The 22,173-nt window shown below is 37.5% G+C and overlaps 1 protein-coding gene across 4 annotated transcripts in view; it reads left to right on the top strand.

Moving 5' to 3' along the window:
- Nucleotides 1-22,173, top strand: part of Ldah (lipid droplet associated hydrolase) — a 115,328-nt gene that overhangs the window by 24,635 nt on the left and 68,520 nt on the right. For all 4 annotated transcript variants that reach the window (XM_013522654.1, XM_005400355.2, XM_005400357.2 and 1 more), the window contains one exon: nucleotides 6,869-7,038. In XM_013522654.1, the coding sequence (XP_013378108.1) occupies nucleotides 6,869-7,038 (170 nt within the window). The remainder of the gene's footprint in view (nucleotides 1-6,868; nucleotides 7,039-22,173) is intronic.

Raw genomic sequence — 22,173 nt, 5'->3', positions numbered from 1 at the left:
ACACACACACACACACATACACACACATATATACACACACACACACAATTTCCTTGGTCTTATTTTCATAAATTCTTGACAAACAACTGAATATGATGTTGCAGATTCCAATATGCCAGGGGACCAGCACATTAAGAGAATCTCAGTCTCTTGATTAAAACATCTCTTAGCTATATCTTAGATATTGTTTCAGTTTTTCATAAGAAAACTCAAAGCTAAAATCTTTCATAAATAAAAATGAATGTATTAAAACTCACAGCCAGTCCAAGCAAACATATATACAGTAATACCTCCATTCACAAATGCTTCTGTTCATGAAAATATGTCAACAGAAGCTTCCCAAATTAAAATTCCAAGAGAAAAAAATTTAAATCATGATCATATTGATTGATGCAGAAAATATATTTTACAGACTCTAACACTCATTTATGATTTAAAAAACAAAGCAAACTAGAAATAGAAGGAAATTTTAAAATTTCAGTCATGATTAAAAATATCAATTTCAACAGCCATCGAACTGAAAATTAATAAACTGTGTAGCAGGTACTATTCTTTGAAATATTTTTAAAGATACATCTTTATTGTCCTAAGTTGTTTCTTCAATTATGACCAAAATAATAGGGCTTTTTTGAGACAGGGTCTCGCTACGCAGTTCAGGCTGGGAAAATTAAAGGTTTAATACCATAAGTATTTCCTTATTAGGAAATTTGTATGACTATTTAGAATGTGCTTTTACAATATTATGTTATGTTTGGAAAATGGAGGTGTTAAAAGAATTCTTCCAGGCTGTACATGTAGCTCAGTAGTAGAGCTCTTGCCTAGCTAGCATATATGAAGCCCTGATTTTGATTCCTAGCACAAAAATAATTCTTCCTAGAAAAGTCTCCTTAATTGTTAAGCTTCCAGAACCCTGCTCTCCTGGCCAGGTTACCTGAACTCTGGCAAGAGAAGAAAGAATACAAGGACAGGGAGCTGGGGAGTCATGAAGTACTGCATGGGACCCAGTGAAGTTTTAATTCGTCCTGGGCTACATTCAGACTTCTTAATGCTGAATAGCTAACATGTGTTATCACCTTTATGAGAATGGTTCCATTATGTATTACTTAATTAGAGCAACATCCAACTATGACAGTAACTATTTGAAATCATGCTAAAGACAAAAGCAAACATTTAAACAGAATGTGAATAGCAACTTTGAAAGTCAAAAACAGACTTGAATCCCTATATCAGGGATTCTTATTAGAAACTTGGATGGCTACCTCCAAGTTGCTGATTCAAGAACAGGAAGTGAGAATGTGTATGTGTGATAATCTCCCAGGCAGTGTTCATTTCAGAGCCGTTGTCCTAAACCTTCTTCATGAGTAAAACCAGTAGAAAGTATCTGTTGTCTGTCTGAGGTTTAGGAAATGTGTTTAATTCTTGTTTTAAATTGATCTTATTATTTATAATGTTGAGTATGCTCATTGATGTCTGGGCTGCTTGTGTTCATAATAATGAGTTAATAACTTAGTAGAGCTAGGTGCCTTCTACCTAATGAGCACAGTGCCATCTAGAGGTGTTTGCTCAAACATAGGGCCAGAGGAAGCTGTGGTATGAAGGGGTAAATTTCAAGGATGTATTGACAACCAGCTAGATTATTATGTGTAGTGCTGCAGGAGAATAAAAAGAAAAAAGTTCTGATCTTCATCTGGTAGGATAGTAGTTTTCCATGTGTATTCTCAGCAGCTCAAAAGTTTTGTGTAGGCTGAGTGGGGCTGTGGGCATTTCTAGCCCCCATTCAAGCAAAACAATCCTGCCTTCATCTGTCTTACATATTGTAAGCTATATTTGCAAGTCTGTGCAGTAGTAGATTGCCCAGCATAGACAGGACAGATACATTATTCATCATCCAAGATTACTGTCAGAATATGGTATGAAAAATACATAGTTATTGAGACAAAGCTAAAATAACACATCAAATGTTAACAGTGCATTTTGCTTCATATTGACATGTTAACATTATGTTTTGTTCTGTTTCTTCTTTTTGATACAGGGTCTCGCTCTTGAGTTCAGGCTGGCCCTGAGCTCACTTTGTAGCCCAGGCTGGTCTCGAACTCACAGTGATCCTCCTGCCTCAACCTCCCAAGTGCTGGGATTACAGGCATGCGCCACCACGCCCAGCCATGTTAACATTATGAAAGGTTGGAAATAATATTCCAGTTGTACCACATTGTCACAATCACAAGTCATTATACATTGAATGTAGTAGAACAGATGTTCACCTACATCAGAAGGTGATGATTCAATTTAAAAAGTGAAAAGAAAATTGAAGAAATTAGTATAAACTTTTTTTGCTTTGAATTACTCGAATCTGCTTAATCAATGACATTCATTATCAGTTATTTCAAGTCATTTGTTCAAAAAGTAGAAAAGGAAGCTAGAAGTTGTACTTGTTCAGTGGTAACACAAAATGTTACTTTAAAAATTAAATGATCTTGCAATTAGTGATGAGTAGTCCCTCAAATAAAGAGACAAGCCTGTTATGGTTTCTCCATTGGCAGGATCAGGACTAGCCGAGGAACAGGAAATATGGAATGATTGGATGAGCCCAAGGCAGGAACACTTAGTCAGTCTGGTCTCAGATCACAGTCATTAGGAAGATAAGCTAGCCTCTGGGTCAAAAGAAGCTAGAAGGGCAGAGCAAGAGAGGTTGGGAATTGGGCACACTGTCCTCATTCCAGACAGACCGAGTGTCAACATGATAGGTCCTGTCTTGTACCACAGAGCAGACCATGCTACTCCTCTCTTTGCAGTTCTTGGAAGTCTTCTCACTGTTCATGGAATGAGCCCAGACTGCTTGGGGTGATGTTTTATGTCTTATTGAATTAGTCACAAGCTTCCTTTCTAACCTTTGCTGACCCTCTTCCTATAGCCACAGATAGCCAGAGAACTCACGGCTTTTTCCAAAATAGCACCTCACACTTTTGCGCCTCTTTGGCTATTTCCTAAGTCTATAGCATTTTGTTCTTGCTGAATTTCTCCTGTTTGCCCTATTTCTGCTGAAGTCCTCAGAAGATAAATCATTGATATTAGTCAACTGGAAAACATGGTTTGAGGACCTTGGATTTTACCATCTGTTTGGAGAATAATAATTTAAAATCTTATATAAGATATGTGCTTGGGGTTTATAGTTTCTCATTTGTTTTTAAGTAAGATCGTGGTTTTGAATAGAGTGCCTGTCTGCTGTCTTCTCAGAGTGCCACATGCCTCCAAAGCTAGCAGAGTTGCCTCAATATTTAGATGCAGGAAGCTTACAGAATACTTAGGGCGCTTGGAACAGATGAGCATAAACTGTGAGAGTGTACTTTCAGACCAGCTTCATAAACTCAGGGGACAGTTGTGAGAGCAAAGTCTTTTGGATCCATGAACTAAATGAGCACAAAGAATTAGGGACTGCAGTTCTTATCCAGCTGCCTCACTGATATATGGCATGAACCCAGAAAGTCCTCTGGGGCTTTGGATCCATTCTGAGTAATAACTGAATAGCATACTCTCCCCCTCTGAAATACATGCAAGAGAGCTGAGAACAACTTGTCAAAGCATTCTCAGTTTTCAAAAGAATTTATCTTGAGAAATTTTTAAAATCATAGAAACATTTAAGGCTTATACAAACAATAATATAACTGTCCAAGTTTTGTTACTCAAAAGTGACAGTTAATAGTGCCGTAATTACTCAGTATGTTTGTTAATAAAATCAATGAAGTAACTAATACATAAAAAGTTCCATCTGTTTTTATCCCATCTTCAGTTCTCCCTTCATGAATTTAGAGTAAATGTTTCATGGCTTTTTTATATGGATATATGAATATGCTTTATGTGTTTTAAAAGATTTATCTGAGTAGCCAGTGGTGGTGGTACACACTTGTAAACTCAGCACTACAAGGTTAAGGAAGGAGGATCGCTACAAGTTCAAGGCCAGCCTGGCCTACATAGTATGGCCACAGTGGTGAGGGGGATACCTGATTATACTCATCTTGCTCAAAGTATTCTTTTATTTATTTATTTATATTTATTTAAAAGAGTAAAAGAAGGATAACATAGTAATGGGGGATTTACCGAGTTACAAAGTGGTAGGACATTATCAATGGTTGTTATTTTACCTATTGGTGTCTTCAAGATAGTTTCTCAGGAAAACAAGTAGACAAATAATAGTGAGTTACAGACAAAAATGGTAGGAAATTATCAGTGGTTGTTGTACTATATTTTGGTTTCTTCAAAGTGATTTCTAGTGTCAAAGTATTCTTTTAAATATGAAGTTCTGTGTTTAACCTTTTTTTATACATGTGAATTTTTTGTTAAAACTGTTACTAAGGCTGGGAGTCAAATGTGGTGGTGCATGCCAGTAATTCTAACACTCTGAAAGGCTGAGATGGGAAAATTGCAAGTTCAAGCCCAGCCTGGGCAACTTAGCAAGACACAATCTCAAAATTTAAAAAAAATAACTAAAGGGCTGGGGATGTAGCTCAGCTCAAAGGCCCTGGATTCAGCCCCTCATACCAAATGAATGGCCGGGGCAGGGGGTGAAGGAAGAAGGAAAAAAGAAGGAAAAATAAGGATATATCTCAGTGGTAATGTGCACAAAGTCCTGGGTTCATTCCTCAGCACCAGTGAAAAAAAAGTTTTTGCTTATCATACCCTCAGAGCATTATGGCAGATTTCTTTGAAAGGCACATTAAGGGGGATGTATAAGCCCATGTTTATATTTTAGGAGTATTTCTATTGATAAATTACTAATTTTATGTGTTTTATTAAAATGTGTGCTTAACAGGAAAATAAAATATCAGTAAAAAAAATAGTAAATTTTTAATATATAATGAGTATTTAAACATCAACATTTTCAACATCAACTGTTTACTTGCAAAATCAAAAAAAAATAACAACATAAATAAATTTCTGTTGAAGTACAGTGAAAATACAACAAAACTCTACCACAGAAATAATCTTTGCTTCAGTTATCACACCTACTGTTTTCTTCCTTATCTGAATCAAGGTCTTCAGTCTTTACTTATATCTATCATAACTTGCTAAATGCTTTCACTTACATGATCCAAGCCATCATTGGTAACCAGGTCACCTGAAAGTGGATTTTCATGCGATATTATACTGAATTGGGCTAATTCTACAAGAAAAAGGAAAACATTCAATAAGACAAATTATAAATGCACAAAAATGTAACACAGCACATGAGTAAAACTCACCCCTGTTCACACTTTGACACATGTGTATACACCTTGCTGTTCATCAGACCAAGTGGGTGAACACAAAGGAGCTCCAAGTAGTCCCCCAGCGCAGCTACTGAGACGCACAACTGGCTACTATTATGCTGCAGTACATATTTTCATTAGAAAAGTATGGTGGGGATGTCTTTTACCTCTCACGGTAAAGTACAGCTTTGGCATAATGGTAGGGACAGGTTGGGAAAGTTTGGCAATTGAGAAAATCTAGTCTGAAATGTATGGTGCTGCAGACTCAATTCTAGCACAAGTCTCCAGTAGCACTAATGTCTAGTCTGACCATTTTTGTGGTTGTAGGGTATTTGTAAATACAGTGTATATAAAAATATGTAGTTGAATTTATGCATTTTTATTCATTGTGTAAAAACATATGTGTGTATGTTATATATATAGTTTAGACTGTTATGCTCACATTCAAATATGTAGTTAAACTTACACATTTATGGTAATGTGCATGTAGTAAAGAATATTTTCTAGTTTACTTATTTTGGGTAACTTGAAAAAAAGTACAGTACTTTTTATGAGTCCAGAGGAGTACTACCTTTCTGTCATGATCCAGTAAAACCATGTTCTTTTCTCAAGCAAATTTTTGAGATTTCGGCTTCAGGGTTTTGTTAATTGTGTTTTTATGTTTCCTCTTAGTAAACTGTGATCTCCTTTAAGACAAAGGTAGTTTTTAATTAGACTTTGAAAAATCTGGAAAACAGTTCATGTGTGACAGAAAGGAAGGATATTTCAGATCAAGACTGTGCTAATTACAAGAGAGTCTGCAACACTTCCACTTAAGCCTTTAAGTACAGGTTCTTTAAACAAAAATTATTGAAAGTAATAAAGCAGGGGGCTGGGGATTTAGCTCAGCGGCAAAAGCGCCTGCCTGGCAAGCACAAGGTCGTGAGTTCGATTCCCGGTACCGGGAAAAAAAAAAAAAAAAAGAAAGTAATAAAGCAGTGTAACAGACTTTCTTAGTTGTCTGTTAATATAGATTAATCTAAACCAGCGGTTCTCAGTGTGTTATCGTGGCATCAGTACATCAACATCTGCAAATTTAGAGATGCAGATTCTTGAGCCAGCCCAGACCTACTGAGTTAGAAACGCAGGAGGTAGGCCCAGCAGTCTGTTGTACAGGGCTTCCAAGAGATTCTGTTCGTGCTTATGTTTGAGAACTACTAGCCTAAGCTAACAGTGGTTTGTGGAATAGTTGAAAGGTCATGGGCTTAAGGACAAACATCTGATTTGAACTTAATAGATCTGTGACTGTTAGTCTTACATATGAGTGTTGAGATTTTCACCTATAAAATGAAAATGAGGGGCTGGGGATTTAGCTCAGCGACAAAAGCGCCTGCCTGGCAAGCGCAAGGTCGTGAGTTCGGTTCCCGGTACCGGAGAAAAACCAAAAATAAAAAATAAAAAATAAAAAATAAAATGAAAATGATAATATTTTCCAGAATTTTTGTGAGGATTGATTAATATACTTTGAGTGCCTAATACTTCAACTGGTACATTATAAGAAATATGGTTAGTACTGTCAATATTTTTCCAGTATAGTGATTACTTTTTCTTATGGAGTGAAAGCATGCTTGTATTTTTGCTTTTAGATCCAAATGCTCAAGAAATTAAGGACACCTATGGACTGCGTGGTCAAATAGAGCACAAAATAGCTTTTCTGAGAACTCACGTGCCAAAGGATATGAAGCTTATCTTCATTGGCCATTCATTAGGCTGCTACATAATTCTTCAGATCTTGAAGCATGCCCCAGAGCTCCCAGTAAGTATGCCAGAGGAGGAAACTGCGGATACCTGATTACCCACTCACACAAACCCTCCTGGACTTTCCTTTGCTCTTTTGTCTCTTGGTTAATAGATACAGATAAATAGAACAGAGAAAGGGAGAGTTGGTGGCTGCCTTCATCCATATCTGTTATGTGGACCTGTGTGAATATGTGTTCATGAAATTCGCATAATGTTTCAAAGAGTAAAAGAGGGAGGACAGGAATTTCTGAAATGAATGCCTTTGAATCTAGGATTATCTGAAGTTCTGATGTTACATTTAACTTACTGTCTTTCATAAGGGGGTATTTAAGAGCAGTTCTCAGCTGAAACATGGATAAGAATCTTATCTTTATTGGGAGAGTATTCTTAAAATATTTATGCCTTCTCTCAGAAGCAAAAACAGTGTATCATCATCAATATCATTAATAGGCCAATGCTATAGAACACTGAATCTTTACTTTCAAGTCTGGCTCCTTTTATATTCTTGACTTGACAGCATTTTGAGAGATATTTGTTCATTCACACATACTTCTTGGGTGCCACCACTATGTGCTAGATATTAAATGAGGCACTAAAGTCACAGAAATATATTTGAAGTGAACTTCAAGAGACTTAAAACAGAAAGTTACACTTTCACTTACAGTGTATCATTGAAATGACCCACTGGATGGATGTGATTGGGAAGATTATTCAGCAAACATATTAAGGGCTGCCATGTATCAGGCACTGTACTGTTTTGAGGACATCCATAAGAGAGCTTGAAGCGTGATGAAAAAGATAGACTAACCAGTAGTTGTGACAGCTGTCACCTCTTGTAAGTACAGGGTATGTGGAAGCAGACAGGTGTGCTGTCTAACCTAGTAATCTTAAGGCAGGAGAGGAAGAGATTCTTCCTGTCACCTCTGTGTAGGATCTTGAGTTTTTCATTCCACATGATAAAGTATTTCTCAGTTGGTCTTGGAGCTCCTTAGGAATTTGCTTCTTTTCTTGCCAGCTTGACTCATCACTCATTACAGCCCTCAGAAAAAGCACAATTATAGTTTTCCTGACTCTGGATTTTAATTACAAATGGAGATTTTCAATTTTCTCTTATTGGATATTAGAAAATACATTTTTTATTTCTAAGTAAATTCAGTAAATTTGAGATTGTGTTCTAATTTGTATTATTCTATTCTTGGGGTTTTTTCCTAGATAAGATGATTTAAAACAGAAGAATAGGTTTTGCTTTTGCTTTTAGCCTTTTGTGTGGCTTCTAATATTTTTTGTTCCTTTGAAATCTCTAGCACTGTGTTATATGATTACTGTCTTTCTGGTTTTCAACTCTGCCTCGTAGTGGTTCCACATGCATAATTGCCGTGAGCTCTAGCTCCAGAGCCAGGGCACTTAGATTCAAATACTTTGGTGATCTTGGGCAAGTTTTTGAGTCTCTACTTCAGTTTCCTCATATGTAAAATAGCAATAATAATATATTGAAAATATTTTTGTGGGGAATTATATCAGGTATTAAGAATGGTACCAAGTAAAAGTTCCAAATACTGTAAATATTATCTACTATTATTATTATCGAAATGACACTAGAATCATTGGCTTGGTCATTAGATTAACTACCTTGTTATCTGCTGTTGTATATCAAATTGCCCCATAGCTTAGCAGAGTAAAATAATATACATGCATGAAATGTGTTATAATCAGGGTTTACAAGGGAATAGATTTAATACAGGACACATAATTTATAGGATTATTTTTTAATATTCACCCAAAAGTCAAATGCAAAAGAGTACAAGAGATATGTCCACCCATTAGAGAACCAAAGAATCCAGCTGAGGGCCTGGATCTCATGGCAGTGTCCTGCACAAGTGCAGCTGAAGTTCTGAAATTCATGAAAATGTCCTCCACAAGTCCAGCTGGAGGCCTAGAGCCCACAACAATGTCTCGTGTAAGTCTGTATAAAGGATCTGCTCTGGGAAGGCGCAGAAGTCAATAGTGGAAGCTAGAAAGTCTGCATCAGCGGAATGAAGGATCTGTGCCAGCAGGCTGAGGGATTTGCACTGGAGCCAGAAAGCGACAGTCAAGGTAAGGACCTGAGCTCGAAGCCATCTTCGGCAACAGCAAGGACCCAAGCTCCTCCGATGATAACAGCTGAGTTCGTATCGGGAAAACCAGCATAACAAGCTTCTCCAGAAGAATCAACAGCCTAACATCTTCCCCTCCAGTTATCTTTTTATGCTGTTGGCAACAATCTTTAGGTGAGCCTTCCACACCTAGAATCACACTGACTCAATTCAGCTGGGTGTTACAAGTTGACCATTAGTTAATCCACTACAAGATGTGATCACAATATGCAGAGAATGCTTAAATTTTTAAAATTTATTATTGTCAAAGACATATTGCCATTAATATCCCTCAAAATATTCTCCCTTTCTTATGACTTGTATCTAGATGTCCCCTCCAAGCCTCATGCACTCATAAGTGAGGCTTTTCAGAGGTAGCAGGATCTAGGGTATGATACTAGGATTAGGGGTGCATGATAACTAAATTGGTTTGGCATAGTTCTTTTTGTTCTTTTTTTTTTTTTTTTTTTTGAGTACCAGGGATTGAACTCAGGACCTTGTGTTTGCCAGGCAGGCACCTGTGCTGCTGAGCTATATCCCCAAGCCCTTGGTTTGGCATAGTTCTTGATGTGGATAATGGGAATTCCACCATGGGTGTGAGTAGCACCAATCAGTAGGCTTGTAGCCTGGATGGGATGTAAAGGGACAGAAAGAATACTGGCTGCTGCTTGCTGCCTTCTGACCTTTTGCCTGCTCTGCCATGGGCTGCCTCCTCTTTGATGCCCCTCTGCCATGCCACCCCACCTTGGATCCAGCCACCTGTGGAATGAAACCTCTACAAAATGTGGGTGTCGGCACACACACATCGAGGCAGGGGAGAGCCAAAGGGAGATTTTTGTATTTGAGGTCCCAAGGTTAAAGAACGCACTTGTGCAAGACGTCACCAACAACAACAGGCGGCATGGAGCAGAGCAGAGGAGAAGAGCCCATGAGCCCAAGAGCCAGAGCAAGAGCCACCTGTGTCTTTATTGTGTAGTTCTTATACAGGTTGTTATCTCATATTTACATTCTTAAATGGTGCCATAACCAGCGCATGTGTGTTTACCTGTGCTAAGTCATGGTACATAACTGTATCATGCTATGCGCCTGTGCTGGATAAGCAGGGTCATGTCCTCAGTTGTCCTTAGATACCCTGAGCTTTGAAACAGTCTTAGTGGGTCCCCACAGTGAGCCAAAGTAAACCTTTTCTCCTTCAGTTATGGCTGTCAAGTATTTTGTCTCAGCAATGAGAAAAGTAACTAAGACTCCCTTCTTTCAGACACACTTATGGCATTATTCTTGCCACTTTCTTAAGCAACTTCGGAATCCTTTTTTGTGTGTTGATAAGGCATGATCAAAAACTTGGTGAATACTGTTGCTGAGTGCCACCCAATGGAAATGCAGGCTCATAAAAACATAATGGTATGTCTTCATCCACCAAACTTACCAAATACAGCACAGTGCGACTCCTGACTCTTCCTCAAAGTCAAAAGGACCATGAAAGGTAAACATTTTGAATTGATCCAAGACATTGAGACAGCTACAACAGTGCAACCAAGGATGCAGAAGAGGACTTCCACACTTGTTTCAGAAAGTGGCAAGAATAATTGGATAATTGTGGTCAAAGTAAGAGAGAATATTTCGAAAGGAATTAATGATAATGTGTCTTTTATTATAAAATTCTAAAAAGAAAGAGATTTAAACATTCACATATATTTTGAACACACCTCGTACTCTCACAATTTCTGGTCAGAAATCTAGCCACAGCTTAGCTGAGTCCTCTGCTTAAGGGTTTCTCACAAGATTGTAATTAGCCTGCCTTGCTCGGGTTATGGTCTCATATGAAGACTTGAACTGAAATGGGTCTACTTCCAAACTCACTCATGTGGTTTGTTGGTGGGATTCCATTCCTGAAAGTTGTTGGACTGAGGGCCTTAGTTCATTCCTGGCATTTGGGTGGACATGACATTCCTGAACATGGCCACCTGTAGCTGGCTTCCTGAGAGCAAACTGGCAGAAGAGGCAGGGAAAGAGTCTACTGGCAAAATGGAAGTTACAGGCTCTTAACTTAGTTACAGATGTGACAGAACACGTTTGCCTGTTTGCTCTTGATGGGATCAAGTCATTAGGTCTAGCCCACACTCAAGGGGCCAGTTATTGCCAAGGTGTGAGGGGCATTGGGCACTGTGTCAGAAGCTGCCTATCCCTCCACTCTATTTTATTTTTATTTTTATTTTTTTTTGGTTTTTGGTTTTTCTCCGGTACCGGGAACCGAACTCACGACCTTGCGCTTGCCAGGCAGGCGCTTTTGCCACTGAGCTAAATCCCCAGCCCCTATCCCTCCACTCTAAAGCTGGAATTTCATCAATGTGATGTACAGTCAAGCATGTAGATACAAAAATGTATATAAGTTCAAATATTGAATTTATTTCCTGGTAGAAACATGACTTAGCCCTGTTAAAAAACATTTTGGTAAATTGTTATGAAATAAGAATTTTTTTGTTATTATTATTTTGTTTAAATCATTATAAACATTAAAAAGGATACTTGTATATGTGAAGTAATAACATTACTATTCAGTAAACATAAGGAAAAAATATTCATTCCTGAGTTCATCACAGTCTTAACTTAATCACAGGTCTGTCCTTTTAGTTTTTGTTTGTTTGCTCCAGACCCTTTCTACATGTCATACATGGTTTCTCCTATGTGTATTTGAAAACAGTGTGTAACACATTTGCTTTGAGCCTTCTTCTCTTTTGGTCTTGCATTTATAGTGTCTGTTGAGAAAGAAGTACAGCACTTCTTAAGGTGAATATACCTTCTTACACCTTCTTAAGCCTCATTACTTAGTAACTACTCCATTGCTTTCAGGTGTTCCTACCTTTGCAGGGATCACAGTGGAAGGGACTAAGTGCAGCTCAGTGGTAGAGCATGTGCTTAGCATGTGTGAAGCTCTTGAGTTCAATCCCCAGCACTAAAAGAAAGGAAGGAATCAGGGAGGGAAAAAGGAAAGGAAGGAGGGAGGTCTGAAGGAAGGGAAGAAGGACAAAGAATAGTAATGAAAAAATGAAACACAAACTTAGTTTTTGGAGATGCAGCTCATACTGTGATTACAGTTTTCAGAAAGGCCTGAAACTGTTTTATCTACATAAAGGAAGTTTACTAGAAAATAATGCGTGCAATAAATTGTCCATAAAGTGTACTCTTTTAGGGGATGGCAAGAGGGTGGGGCATCTGTATGATTTTTTTATTATTCAAAAACTTTTTCTGGTTTCAATTAACTATACTGTTGAGATCCCCTCCTTCCTCCCTCCCCCATTAAACACCTGGGCCAATTCATATTAGTGGCGTGATCCCTGCTGAAGTGTTGAAATCTCAGTGTCTCTGGGCTACGCTAAGACATTACAGCGCCTGCATGCCTGAAGTTAGCACGACACGCTCCATTTGAGATGCATTTGACAATCAAGTAAGTTTGTGTAAGCCAGAGTTTTGCAATTCCTAATCATTTTGCCAAAAATAAGTTAACTGTTATGTTTTATAACATATGAAGTGTGATAATAAAAAACTTGTGTTTCCATCTATCCCATTATTTTTACTGGAATTTCTGACTCCCATAAGGTTTTGAGGACATTTGTAGTTCAGTAGCAGAACTATTTGGTTTTATTTTGCTTCAGTTCTTTGTAATATTTTTGTAACCAATTTTAGGCAGTTTTGGTCTTATCTGAAGAGACTTACTGCATATGTCAACTATGTTATCTGACTGACATTGGATATACTAAAAAAAAAAATTGCCTCTTCACAAAATTGGTGTTTAATTTTTTGTTCTTTAAGTCTGATACATAGACCTATAGAAATTTTTCAGATACTTTATCGCTGGTGTCCAGAATAGAGAATTGAAGAAGCTAGTGTTATTGGAAGGTTGCTAAGTAGTAGTTGTCATAAATTATAATCACATTTGTTTTTAGACTCGGAGGACCTTAGACTTGAGGTTGGCTTTAGAGTTTAATCCAGCCCCATCTTTCATTTTAGATGAGAAGTGAGAGAAAGGGGCCTGGCTGGTAGTCACTTCTGGCACTGTCTGAACCCTGGTATGGGTTGTGCTATGGTTTGGATAAGTATCTGCCAGAGACCGCTGTGTTGAAGGCTTAGCCACAGCTCACAGCTATGTTCGGAGGTTGAGGAACCTGAAGGAGGAGGGGCCTAGTGGCAGGAGATTAGTTCACTGAGCATGTGCCAGCAGCGAGACCCCTCTCCTCACTGTCTCTGCAGCAGCCATCAAGTAAACAGGCCCCTCTGTCCCATGCTCCCAGTGTGACATTTTGTGCCACCACAAGCCCAAAACACCATAGCCCATTGGCCATGGATTAAAATCTTGAAAACTGTGAGCCAAATAAGCCTTTCCTCTTTATAAATTGATTATCTCAGATCATTTGTCACAGTGCCAGAAAAACTGACAAATACAGGTATACTTACATGGGCTGTGGGTGTAAGAGTCTAAGAAGGTATCTGATGGCTTTTCCAGCCTTTGGGTAATAGCAGATCCTTCCTGTAGTATGATATGCCCCTGCAGAATGCAGTTTATGTGACTGTTCGTGTGGCACATCAAGGAGTAGGGTGCCCTGTGAATGCTGTAACACTTTGGAAGGAGGGGAACAGATGACATGCAAACAAAAAGTAGTAGTTATATATATCGTTAGCTATTTTTCTTGCTGCTGAGACAAATTACTGGGTATCCACAGTTAAAGGAGGTTTCAGTTCATAATCAGCTGACTCCAAGGCAGGATGGTAGGCAGAGGTGGATCACAGGGAAACAGTTCATGGCCTGGCAGGCAAGAGGCAGCAAGCAGCAGCAGCCTGCCTTTCCCTTTATATTCCTTCAGGCTATAAGCCTATTGATTCATGCCACTCCCGCCCAGAGGGGCTTCCATTATCCACACCCAGAACTATGCTAAACTCATTTAGTTATGATACACCCTTAACCCCAGTACCGCACACCTTAGATCCAGCTACCTCCAAAAAGCCCTACCTATGTGCACATGAAGCTTTGAGGGAACATCTAGATACAAGACATAATATATTTCTCTGTCTGGAGTCTGCTTTCTGTCATCATCATGCTCCGGTTGTTAAAATTGTGCGATCTGATTTTGCCAATCTGACATTACCTAAAGTTTAAGACTAGAAGTTAGCTGAAGTCTGCACTGAGTTCTGGGGTAAACTTGGGATATGTCATAATAACACATCAAGTAGCAAAACCATCCAACTGAGCTCTGTTTGAGTTCCTGACCCATTGGGATTGTGAGAAAGAATAACCAGTGTGGTTTAAGCTATAAGCTTGTGGATGGTGTGTTATACAGCACTGGATAAGTGAAACAAGGTTGCAGAGTTGAGTATAGTAAAGGCCAAAGAGGGTGAGAACATATGACAGCTGGTATTAGAATTGAAGAGTCACTGATGTGCTTGAAGAGAACACTTCAGTGAAATAGTGGGAGAAGGTTGCAGGAACTTAATAGATAGTGATCTCAGAGTTTGACCATGAAGGGGAGAAGACAAGGTAAGGTAAGGTAAGGTCAGGGAACATTTATTTTCCTGTATTTGGGGAAGAAAATTTTACATTTACTGAGGGAGTAGAGATGTTGAAAGTGAAAGAGAAATAGCATCTGTTGTATCAGTTCTATTCATCTGTTAAACCTATATACTTGAAAACTAGAAAATTGAATTTTTCTTAATCTTTGTGTTCTTGTGAAAGTGTTTTTCCCGGGGGCGGTGGGGGAAGTATAGTACATACAACTTATATTTGGTTTTCCTTTCAGGTTGGAAGCCTGATGAAGTTTTAAATTGATGTTATTATCTTTACTAATAACAATTCCATGTAATGTTCATTTGAAATTTTTTAAATGTATTCACAGGTAATGTGGTCATTTAATAGTCTTAATTTTTCTCCTGTTATGAGACTGAAATTCCAAGGGTTCTGTGTCCGACTTGTATGTCAGTTATGAGTAAGTGGCAAGACTAGGACTCTATTGTTTTCTAACTTTCCCATTGTTTGCTTTCCAGTTGAGTTGATTAGAAAGGTTTTGATTATAGATGACTACAGTAAGTTACTTTCACAAACCTCTAAAACCCAGTTAGCCTTAATTTTAAAATTCTATTGTTATTTCTTTAATACTCAGGTTGTTCAAATATGCAAAGAGGTCTTTAGTGGAGGGCAGGTAAATGCATTGGGGGGCACCAGAGATTTGGGAAAAATAAAGAGTACATGTTAAGTTTTATGGAGCATGGGAGATGAAGAGCCAGGGGCAGAAACTGAACTGAAAGGACAGTGGATTATAGCCCTAGAATTGAGCTAGAGGGAAGGGGGGACATTAATGTGTGAAGGCAGTTGGACAGTTCTGCAAACATAGTTCCTCATCATTTGTCACTTGTCTACATGTGACCCATTAATGAACCCTGATGTGTGAAAACCCCAGAGGTCATGCAGTCAGCAACTAACTACTCTGATTTGTAAAAGGTGCTTCATTTCAGAAAACAGTAAACCCACTCTAAAGAAAGTTTTATCGAATGTGATGAAATACTATGATCCCAGTGACTTATAAATGTATTTAAATACATATTTATGTTCGCCTGTGCACACATGTTGTTTTGTCTACAGTACCTGAGAGATACTTTGCTGAAAACTAGACACATGGAAAGTTTCAACTTTTCAACTGTAGCCATTTTTTAGTTATCTGCATATTTTTAAAATCCTGAAATTGCTTTCAAAGTGGAAAAATTATGTGGGCTTTTTTCATCTTTTCTAGCTCAAAAACTATTTAATATATTTTTCTCAAACTTTGCAAAAAAGTCACCTTTGGGCTGAAATGAAGCATGGAAAATTTCACCACAATGGGCTAATTTTTTTGGAAAGCTGTAAGAAAGTGAAAACAGGGTTTATAATAGAACATTTTTCATGCATGTTAATACTTAGTACTTTATCTAATGCATTTCATCTGAGAATTTCTGAATGATTTTCACATACAAGTATTAAGCCATCTAAATATTTGTGCATCCATGATACACTTGTAGATGTAGGAACTGTCTCCTATCTTCTCAACTCTTGGGAGTTGGTAAGATGTGCTTACAGGGACAAGTAGGGTAACAAGCAAGTGACTACAGACCAGAGAACCTTTACACTTACTGCCTAACACATTTTATCCTTACCTGTTCCTGGCCCAGGAGTAGAGAGTAGGATATAGTAGATGACACTAGACATTGATTCAGGTGTTGACAGGAGTTACCAGCGAAGACAAGTGAGACATTTCAGGTCTCACACTGAGATGCTGCATGGAAGCTGTGGACGGTAGGGTACGAATCAGTGTTACAACTAGTGCTGATGATTCTGGTCATGTGCAAGGTGGAGAATCATCCACCCAAGCTTTTTGAAAGATTAAAACAGAACAAATGAGAATGCTTTGGGCAATTAAACGTGTCCTTGGCCTTTCTGTGACAGACCAATTGTTTTCTCATATCATCCTTTAGAAGCAGGAGGAATACTAGTCAAACTCTTTATAGGTAGTTTTCTGTATTAATGTTCCCTAACTTTCCACTTCGGACCTTGTCCACACGCACAAGACTCCTTGCTTTTTCAGAGTAATATCTCTAACAATGTGTGTTTTCTCATTCCCATGAGTTATCAGAGTCAAGCCTAGCATGGAATGGGACTAGATAGTATTTCATTTTCATCTCTTTGAAGTCGTTTAAATTCCAAGATGTATGTATTCATTATTTATTTGTGGTGCTACAAATTGAATCCAAAGCCTCACACATGCTAGGCAATCACTCTGCCACTGAGCTACATTCCCAGCTCCTTAAATCCAAGCTTTAAACAGCAAGATATCAGGTCTGTCAATGGAAGCTGATTTAAGCCCTTCTATTTTGTATGCAAGTTCTCAATCTTAGGTTTTGCAGTAGTCTTCCACATTCCTGCAAACTCCAGTGTCGGTGGCATTGTAACAAATTCAGAGACTATTATCCTGGTGATAGATATCTGTTCTATATAGGCCTTTAGCTAATGGCTCATGCCTAGCTTAGTGTAAGAATGAGAAATTTGGGTATAGCCCAGGGCAGTGGTGGTGAACCTTTCAGAGCTTTCAATAATACAGCCCTCTGCACATGTGTGCCATAGGTTTGCAACCACTGGCCTAGAGGAATTTAAGGAATTTAAAGTTCCATTCAGCAACAGCTCATCTCAGTGAAGCACATAGCTGTATAAGCTATTATGAGAAGAAAGGAAAAACGTGTCTTTTTAAAATTGGTAATATAAAGTGTTACTGTGAAAACCTTCAAAAAGAAATAAAATAATTGTGTCATCTCCAAATGCCCATTATCCAGAGTAATATAACCACTAATATTTTGTTATCTTTATCCCATTTTTTCTTAACTACTTTCAGGTAAATTACACCCTTCTTGACAATTTCATCATGAAATACTGTATGTCTTGATCAAAGGATATTTTCTCTTATCACTGCCTTGTCATTATCACACCTACCAAAGTCACTGACCATTCTTTGATATCAGTTACAGTCCATGCTCAGCTCTTCTTTCTTCTCAAAATGTTTTTTATAGTTGCTTTACAAGATCCTTTCTTTAAAAGTTTCTTTCTAACTATAAGTTAAAGTATTTGTGAACTCCAAGAAGGTAAGGGGAAAAAAAGTTAAAAAAAAAAAAAAGCACCACAAAAGTAGTGTCCAGAGAGACCGTGTACACAAATTGCTTTTATAATGTGCCAAGTGGCTTTTTAAAACGTGATATTAGCTTACAGAATAGTATAGATAGATCTCATTAGTGTTTGTTTTAGAGATACTTGGTGTAAGAGTTAATTGTTTTAAAGGGGTAATTTTAAAGCTAACTTCTTTGAATTGCTGTGCTTAGATTTGAGAAAATAATGTAGCATCCCCTCTCCATTTCCTTAATGAAATGAGAAAGAAGACGAAAAATTTTATTAGTACATGCTTGCAGTATATAGTATTTATATTCTTTGTGGGGAGTTGGTACACATACATAACACTTCTTAGCCACTTAACAGTTTACCCCAAGTTTCACTTGGGGCAGGCAATGTGTTTATTTATACCCTGAATATCTTGAGCATCGCTTAAATAGGTGTCAGTTCAACCGGTGGATTCTTGTTTGCATGAGAAACACTCGTGTGTCTATTTGATTGTTTTGGTTTGGTTTGTTTTGGTTTATTTTGTTTTGTTTTTGGAGACAGAATCTCACTATGTCACCCAGGCTGGCTTCAAATTTATGGCAGTCCTCACCTCAGCCTCCTGAGTGCTGGGATCACAGGCATTCACCACCATGCCCAGCTTATCTGTTTTATATCAACTATTTCGGCATACTTTTTATTTAGAACATGTATTCACCTTTGATGTTTGTTTCTTGTGAAATCTAGTAAGTTCTGGTTATTCTCTTTTACTAATTTGTGTTTACTGTATTTGTGAAAAACAACCTATAATTTTGTGCTACAATCTATAAAAACTCTTACCAGAAGTACATTAGATAGAATTTTTATACTTCTTCAGAACTTGGTGATAATTCTTTTACAATACAAAATAGACACATTTGGGACACTGAGACTGAATAGGAAGGAACTGCCAAAAAATCGGCAAAAGGGGCTGGGGATTTAGCTCAGCGGCACAGAGCCTGCCTGGCAAGCCTGAGGTCGTGAGTTCGATTCCCAGTACCGGAAAAAAACAAAACAAAACAAAATAAAAATCCCAAAAGATCAGCCAAAAAAAAAAAAAAAAACTGAAAAAGGGAGAAATGTTAGCATATCAGAGAAGAAAAATCTGTGTTATAAGATGGAAAGACAAAAAAAAGACATCTCATTGTCTACTATTCGTAAGACAGAAATGATAGAACTTGAAAGAAGAAACAAAACTAAAAAATTCCAGTAGCAGTCAGGGATTATAGTAATTCTATGGGTGGTGTTGACAGAGTTGACCAACATTTAACAAACTGTGCTATAATCAAAAAGCAAGGAAAAAAGTATTATAAAATATTTGTGCACCATCTGGACCAAGCAATATGGAACTTGTTTACTATTTATTCAAACAAGGAGGTTCAAAAAGTCTTTTACAATTTAGATTAAGTCTAAAAGACCAAATAATTGAAAAATACAGGAAAGCAAAGCACCCACCAGGATGCCTATCATCCATGTCTTCATATCATGTGTAGTGGGCAAACATTTTATTGAAATTATAGCACCCACAGAAAACAAGGAAAGGCCAACATGACAGTATAAAGTATGTTATTCAAAGAAAGACAATGCAAAAAAGAATTTGGGAAGAGACTAGATTGTACTGTCCAGATTGTAATATTACATTATATACTGAATATTTTAGGATATTCCATTCACAGAAAAATTATTGCTTAAATTTGATAAAATTGCTTTTATATTTCCTATTTTATTATAAAAATTAATGAAAAAGTATGCAGTTTTGGTCACTCTATATTTAAATAATTGGACTGGTAGGTGGTTAATTCCTTTTTCATCTGCACCCCTCCCAGCTTTTGATCTCCTTCCTATCTGAGAAACATTTGAGTTGTACTTATATTGTTATTTATTAGGATATAAAATTTATTTAAGGTATATAATCTTTTGTAGGTACTTATAGTACTTAAAGATCAAATTAATTTACCATAATAAATTTAATCCTTTCAACAACTCTTTGAGGAAGCTGTTATTATTTAATTTTATACATGAAGAAACTGAGGCTTAGAAAGGATGTAAGTACCTTGTTCAGCTTCAGGCAGCTAATAAGGAACATTGCTGGGATTTGAAACTACATCTTAACCCCAAAGTCCATGCTGTTCATCATCAAGCCATAAGGTTAACCTTTCACTATAAGGAATTTGTAGAAATCCATAAAAAGAACATCAGATTCTCAGATAAAGAGGCAAAGAATATGACAGATAATTCACTAAAGAACTAACAAGATATTCCAAAAAATATATACCTGGCACAACATATGACACAGTGCTAATAAATTAGTATATAGTAGTGTGTAATGATGTCTGTTTACAGAGCATATAGTGCTTACTAATGTATATTTGATGAATGAACCTCAACAGGTATCAAAATTAACTGCTACCATTGCAGAGTTTGTTTTAAGAGTAGAAAAATTTATTTGAGACAAGAAATTGGGAGTAGGGAGGGGGGAATGGGTAATAGGAATAGCTCCCGAGAGACAAGAGGGGTCCCAAATGGATTGTCAATGAGCCCACCTCTCAAAGAGAATTTTATAGAGCAAAATCATAAGGCGGGTTCAATGTTGATCAAAATTATGATCAACCAAGAAGATTGCAAGTATAGTCACTTAGGTAATACTGATCCAGTGGTAGCAAGGGTACATGAGTGACATCATTAACCTTGGTCGATAACCTGTAGTCTTAGTCTTGCCTTTAATCTTAGCAGTCTTAGTCTTAGTAGGTAAGAGAGGATGGCTCACCCCTAATGAGATAATGGGAAATCTCCCAAGGGTGATACCCATAGAGAAGTATGTAAAACTAGAGCTGTAAAGGGTTGGTGTAGGAGAAACCGTGGTCAGGGGCCTTCTCCAGAGTGCAGAGTTTAAAAAAACAAGTTGTGTTGTGTATGTGTGTCCTGTATATACTTTGAGAGGTCTGAGCATGTAAATACCAAGGAGAGAAGAGCAGAAATAGATTAGCAGAATTCTGTGGAACTGCCTTTTTGTGGTTATTTTTTTATTACAGCCAGAAATTTCTTTTAGATCGGTTTATAGAGATGAGAAGAAAGAAAACGATCTTTAAGGAAGGGAAAGGCTCTTCAATATGGTTATCCAGTTGTATTAAGTTGTTTTACACTCAGTTCTTGCTTCTATGGAAAATCTGTGAACAATGTGCAATGTTGACCACAAAAAATTCCCTGAAGTGGAAAAAGCCTAGCAGGCACTAAATGAAAGATCTTCCCGAGAATAAAATGTGGCCACTCTGAGATCTCACATTCCAGGCCAGCTCAGAGTATATATTTGGTTGGGAAGAAGCAAGATTGTCAGATATGAGGGAAGTATATTGATGAGTGATTAAGAGACTAAAGCAAACAGATTCATTGAAAGCCTATGACACCCTCTCTTTAATGGCACAAACCCTCAAGTTTGGTCTCTTGAATCCAATAAGATTTCCAAAAACTTCTTCAGCTTTTGCCCTCTTAACTTCTCATAGATCAGTAAGTAACTAAAGAAAGCTATTTCAGCACTCCTTGAGTTTCCATTCCCCTAGGATTTTGGCCCTATCAATTCACTCTGCCTTTGGGACATTTTCCCAGTTTTTTAATTGCTCTTGAGAGGGAGATTTCTTTGCATCAAGATAGTCCACTATCCCTACCCCTGCTCCACACCAGTTTACCAGCTGTTTCCTGGTCTCAAGTTCTGCCAAGCCTGCTGTTGAGAAATGTATCATTTAGTGGGATTTGTTTGTTTGTTTTTAGTATAACAAAGATGGTTTATTTGGGGGAAAGGTGGAAAAGAAAGGATAGACAGCTATTGTGAAGTGGTAGGGGGCTTCAGAGCTGAAATCTTCTGGTGTTTTTGACTATATGAGAGTCTATCTGGAAAGTTTTAGAATTTTAACTTTACCTCCAATGTTATATCTTTTGGTGATATTTCTTGGACTGGTTATCCGTTTTAATCCGGAAACTGGCATACTGCCATACTGAGATCTTCTCTTTTATTATTCATGTGTTTTCAGAAATAATTCTCTTTATTGTTTCTGTTGTCCATCTCTTTTGTCTTTTAATTGTATACAATAAGAAACATGAGATATTTCTCCACCTTTATCTTCTAACTCATCTAGTTTAACTCTTGATGTTAGCATTCATGCAGATAGTTTCTAAGGAATTTCTTGTTCTTTATTTCCTCTGAGTAATTTTTTTAATGGATCTTTCTCAGGGGAGCAAATTTTTAGCCCTTTGTTTTGCTTTATCTGTCTTTCTTAATTTCTTTTTCCACATTTTGTTTATGTTGCTCCATCGCAATTGAAACTTT

This window comes from Chinchilla lanigera, unplaced genomic scaffold, assembly GCF_000276665.1.
Source record: "Chinchilla lanigera isolate Chin_1 unplaced genomic scaffold, ChiLan1.0 scaffold00068, whole genome shotgun sequence".
Classification (NCBI taxonomy): Eukaryota; Metazoa; Chordata; class Mammalia; order Rodentia; family Chinchillidae; genus Chinchilla; species Chinchilla lanigera.
The sequence above is the reverse complement of the archived record's forward strand: the minus strand, read 5'-3'. Positions and strand labels throughout refer to the sequence as shown.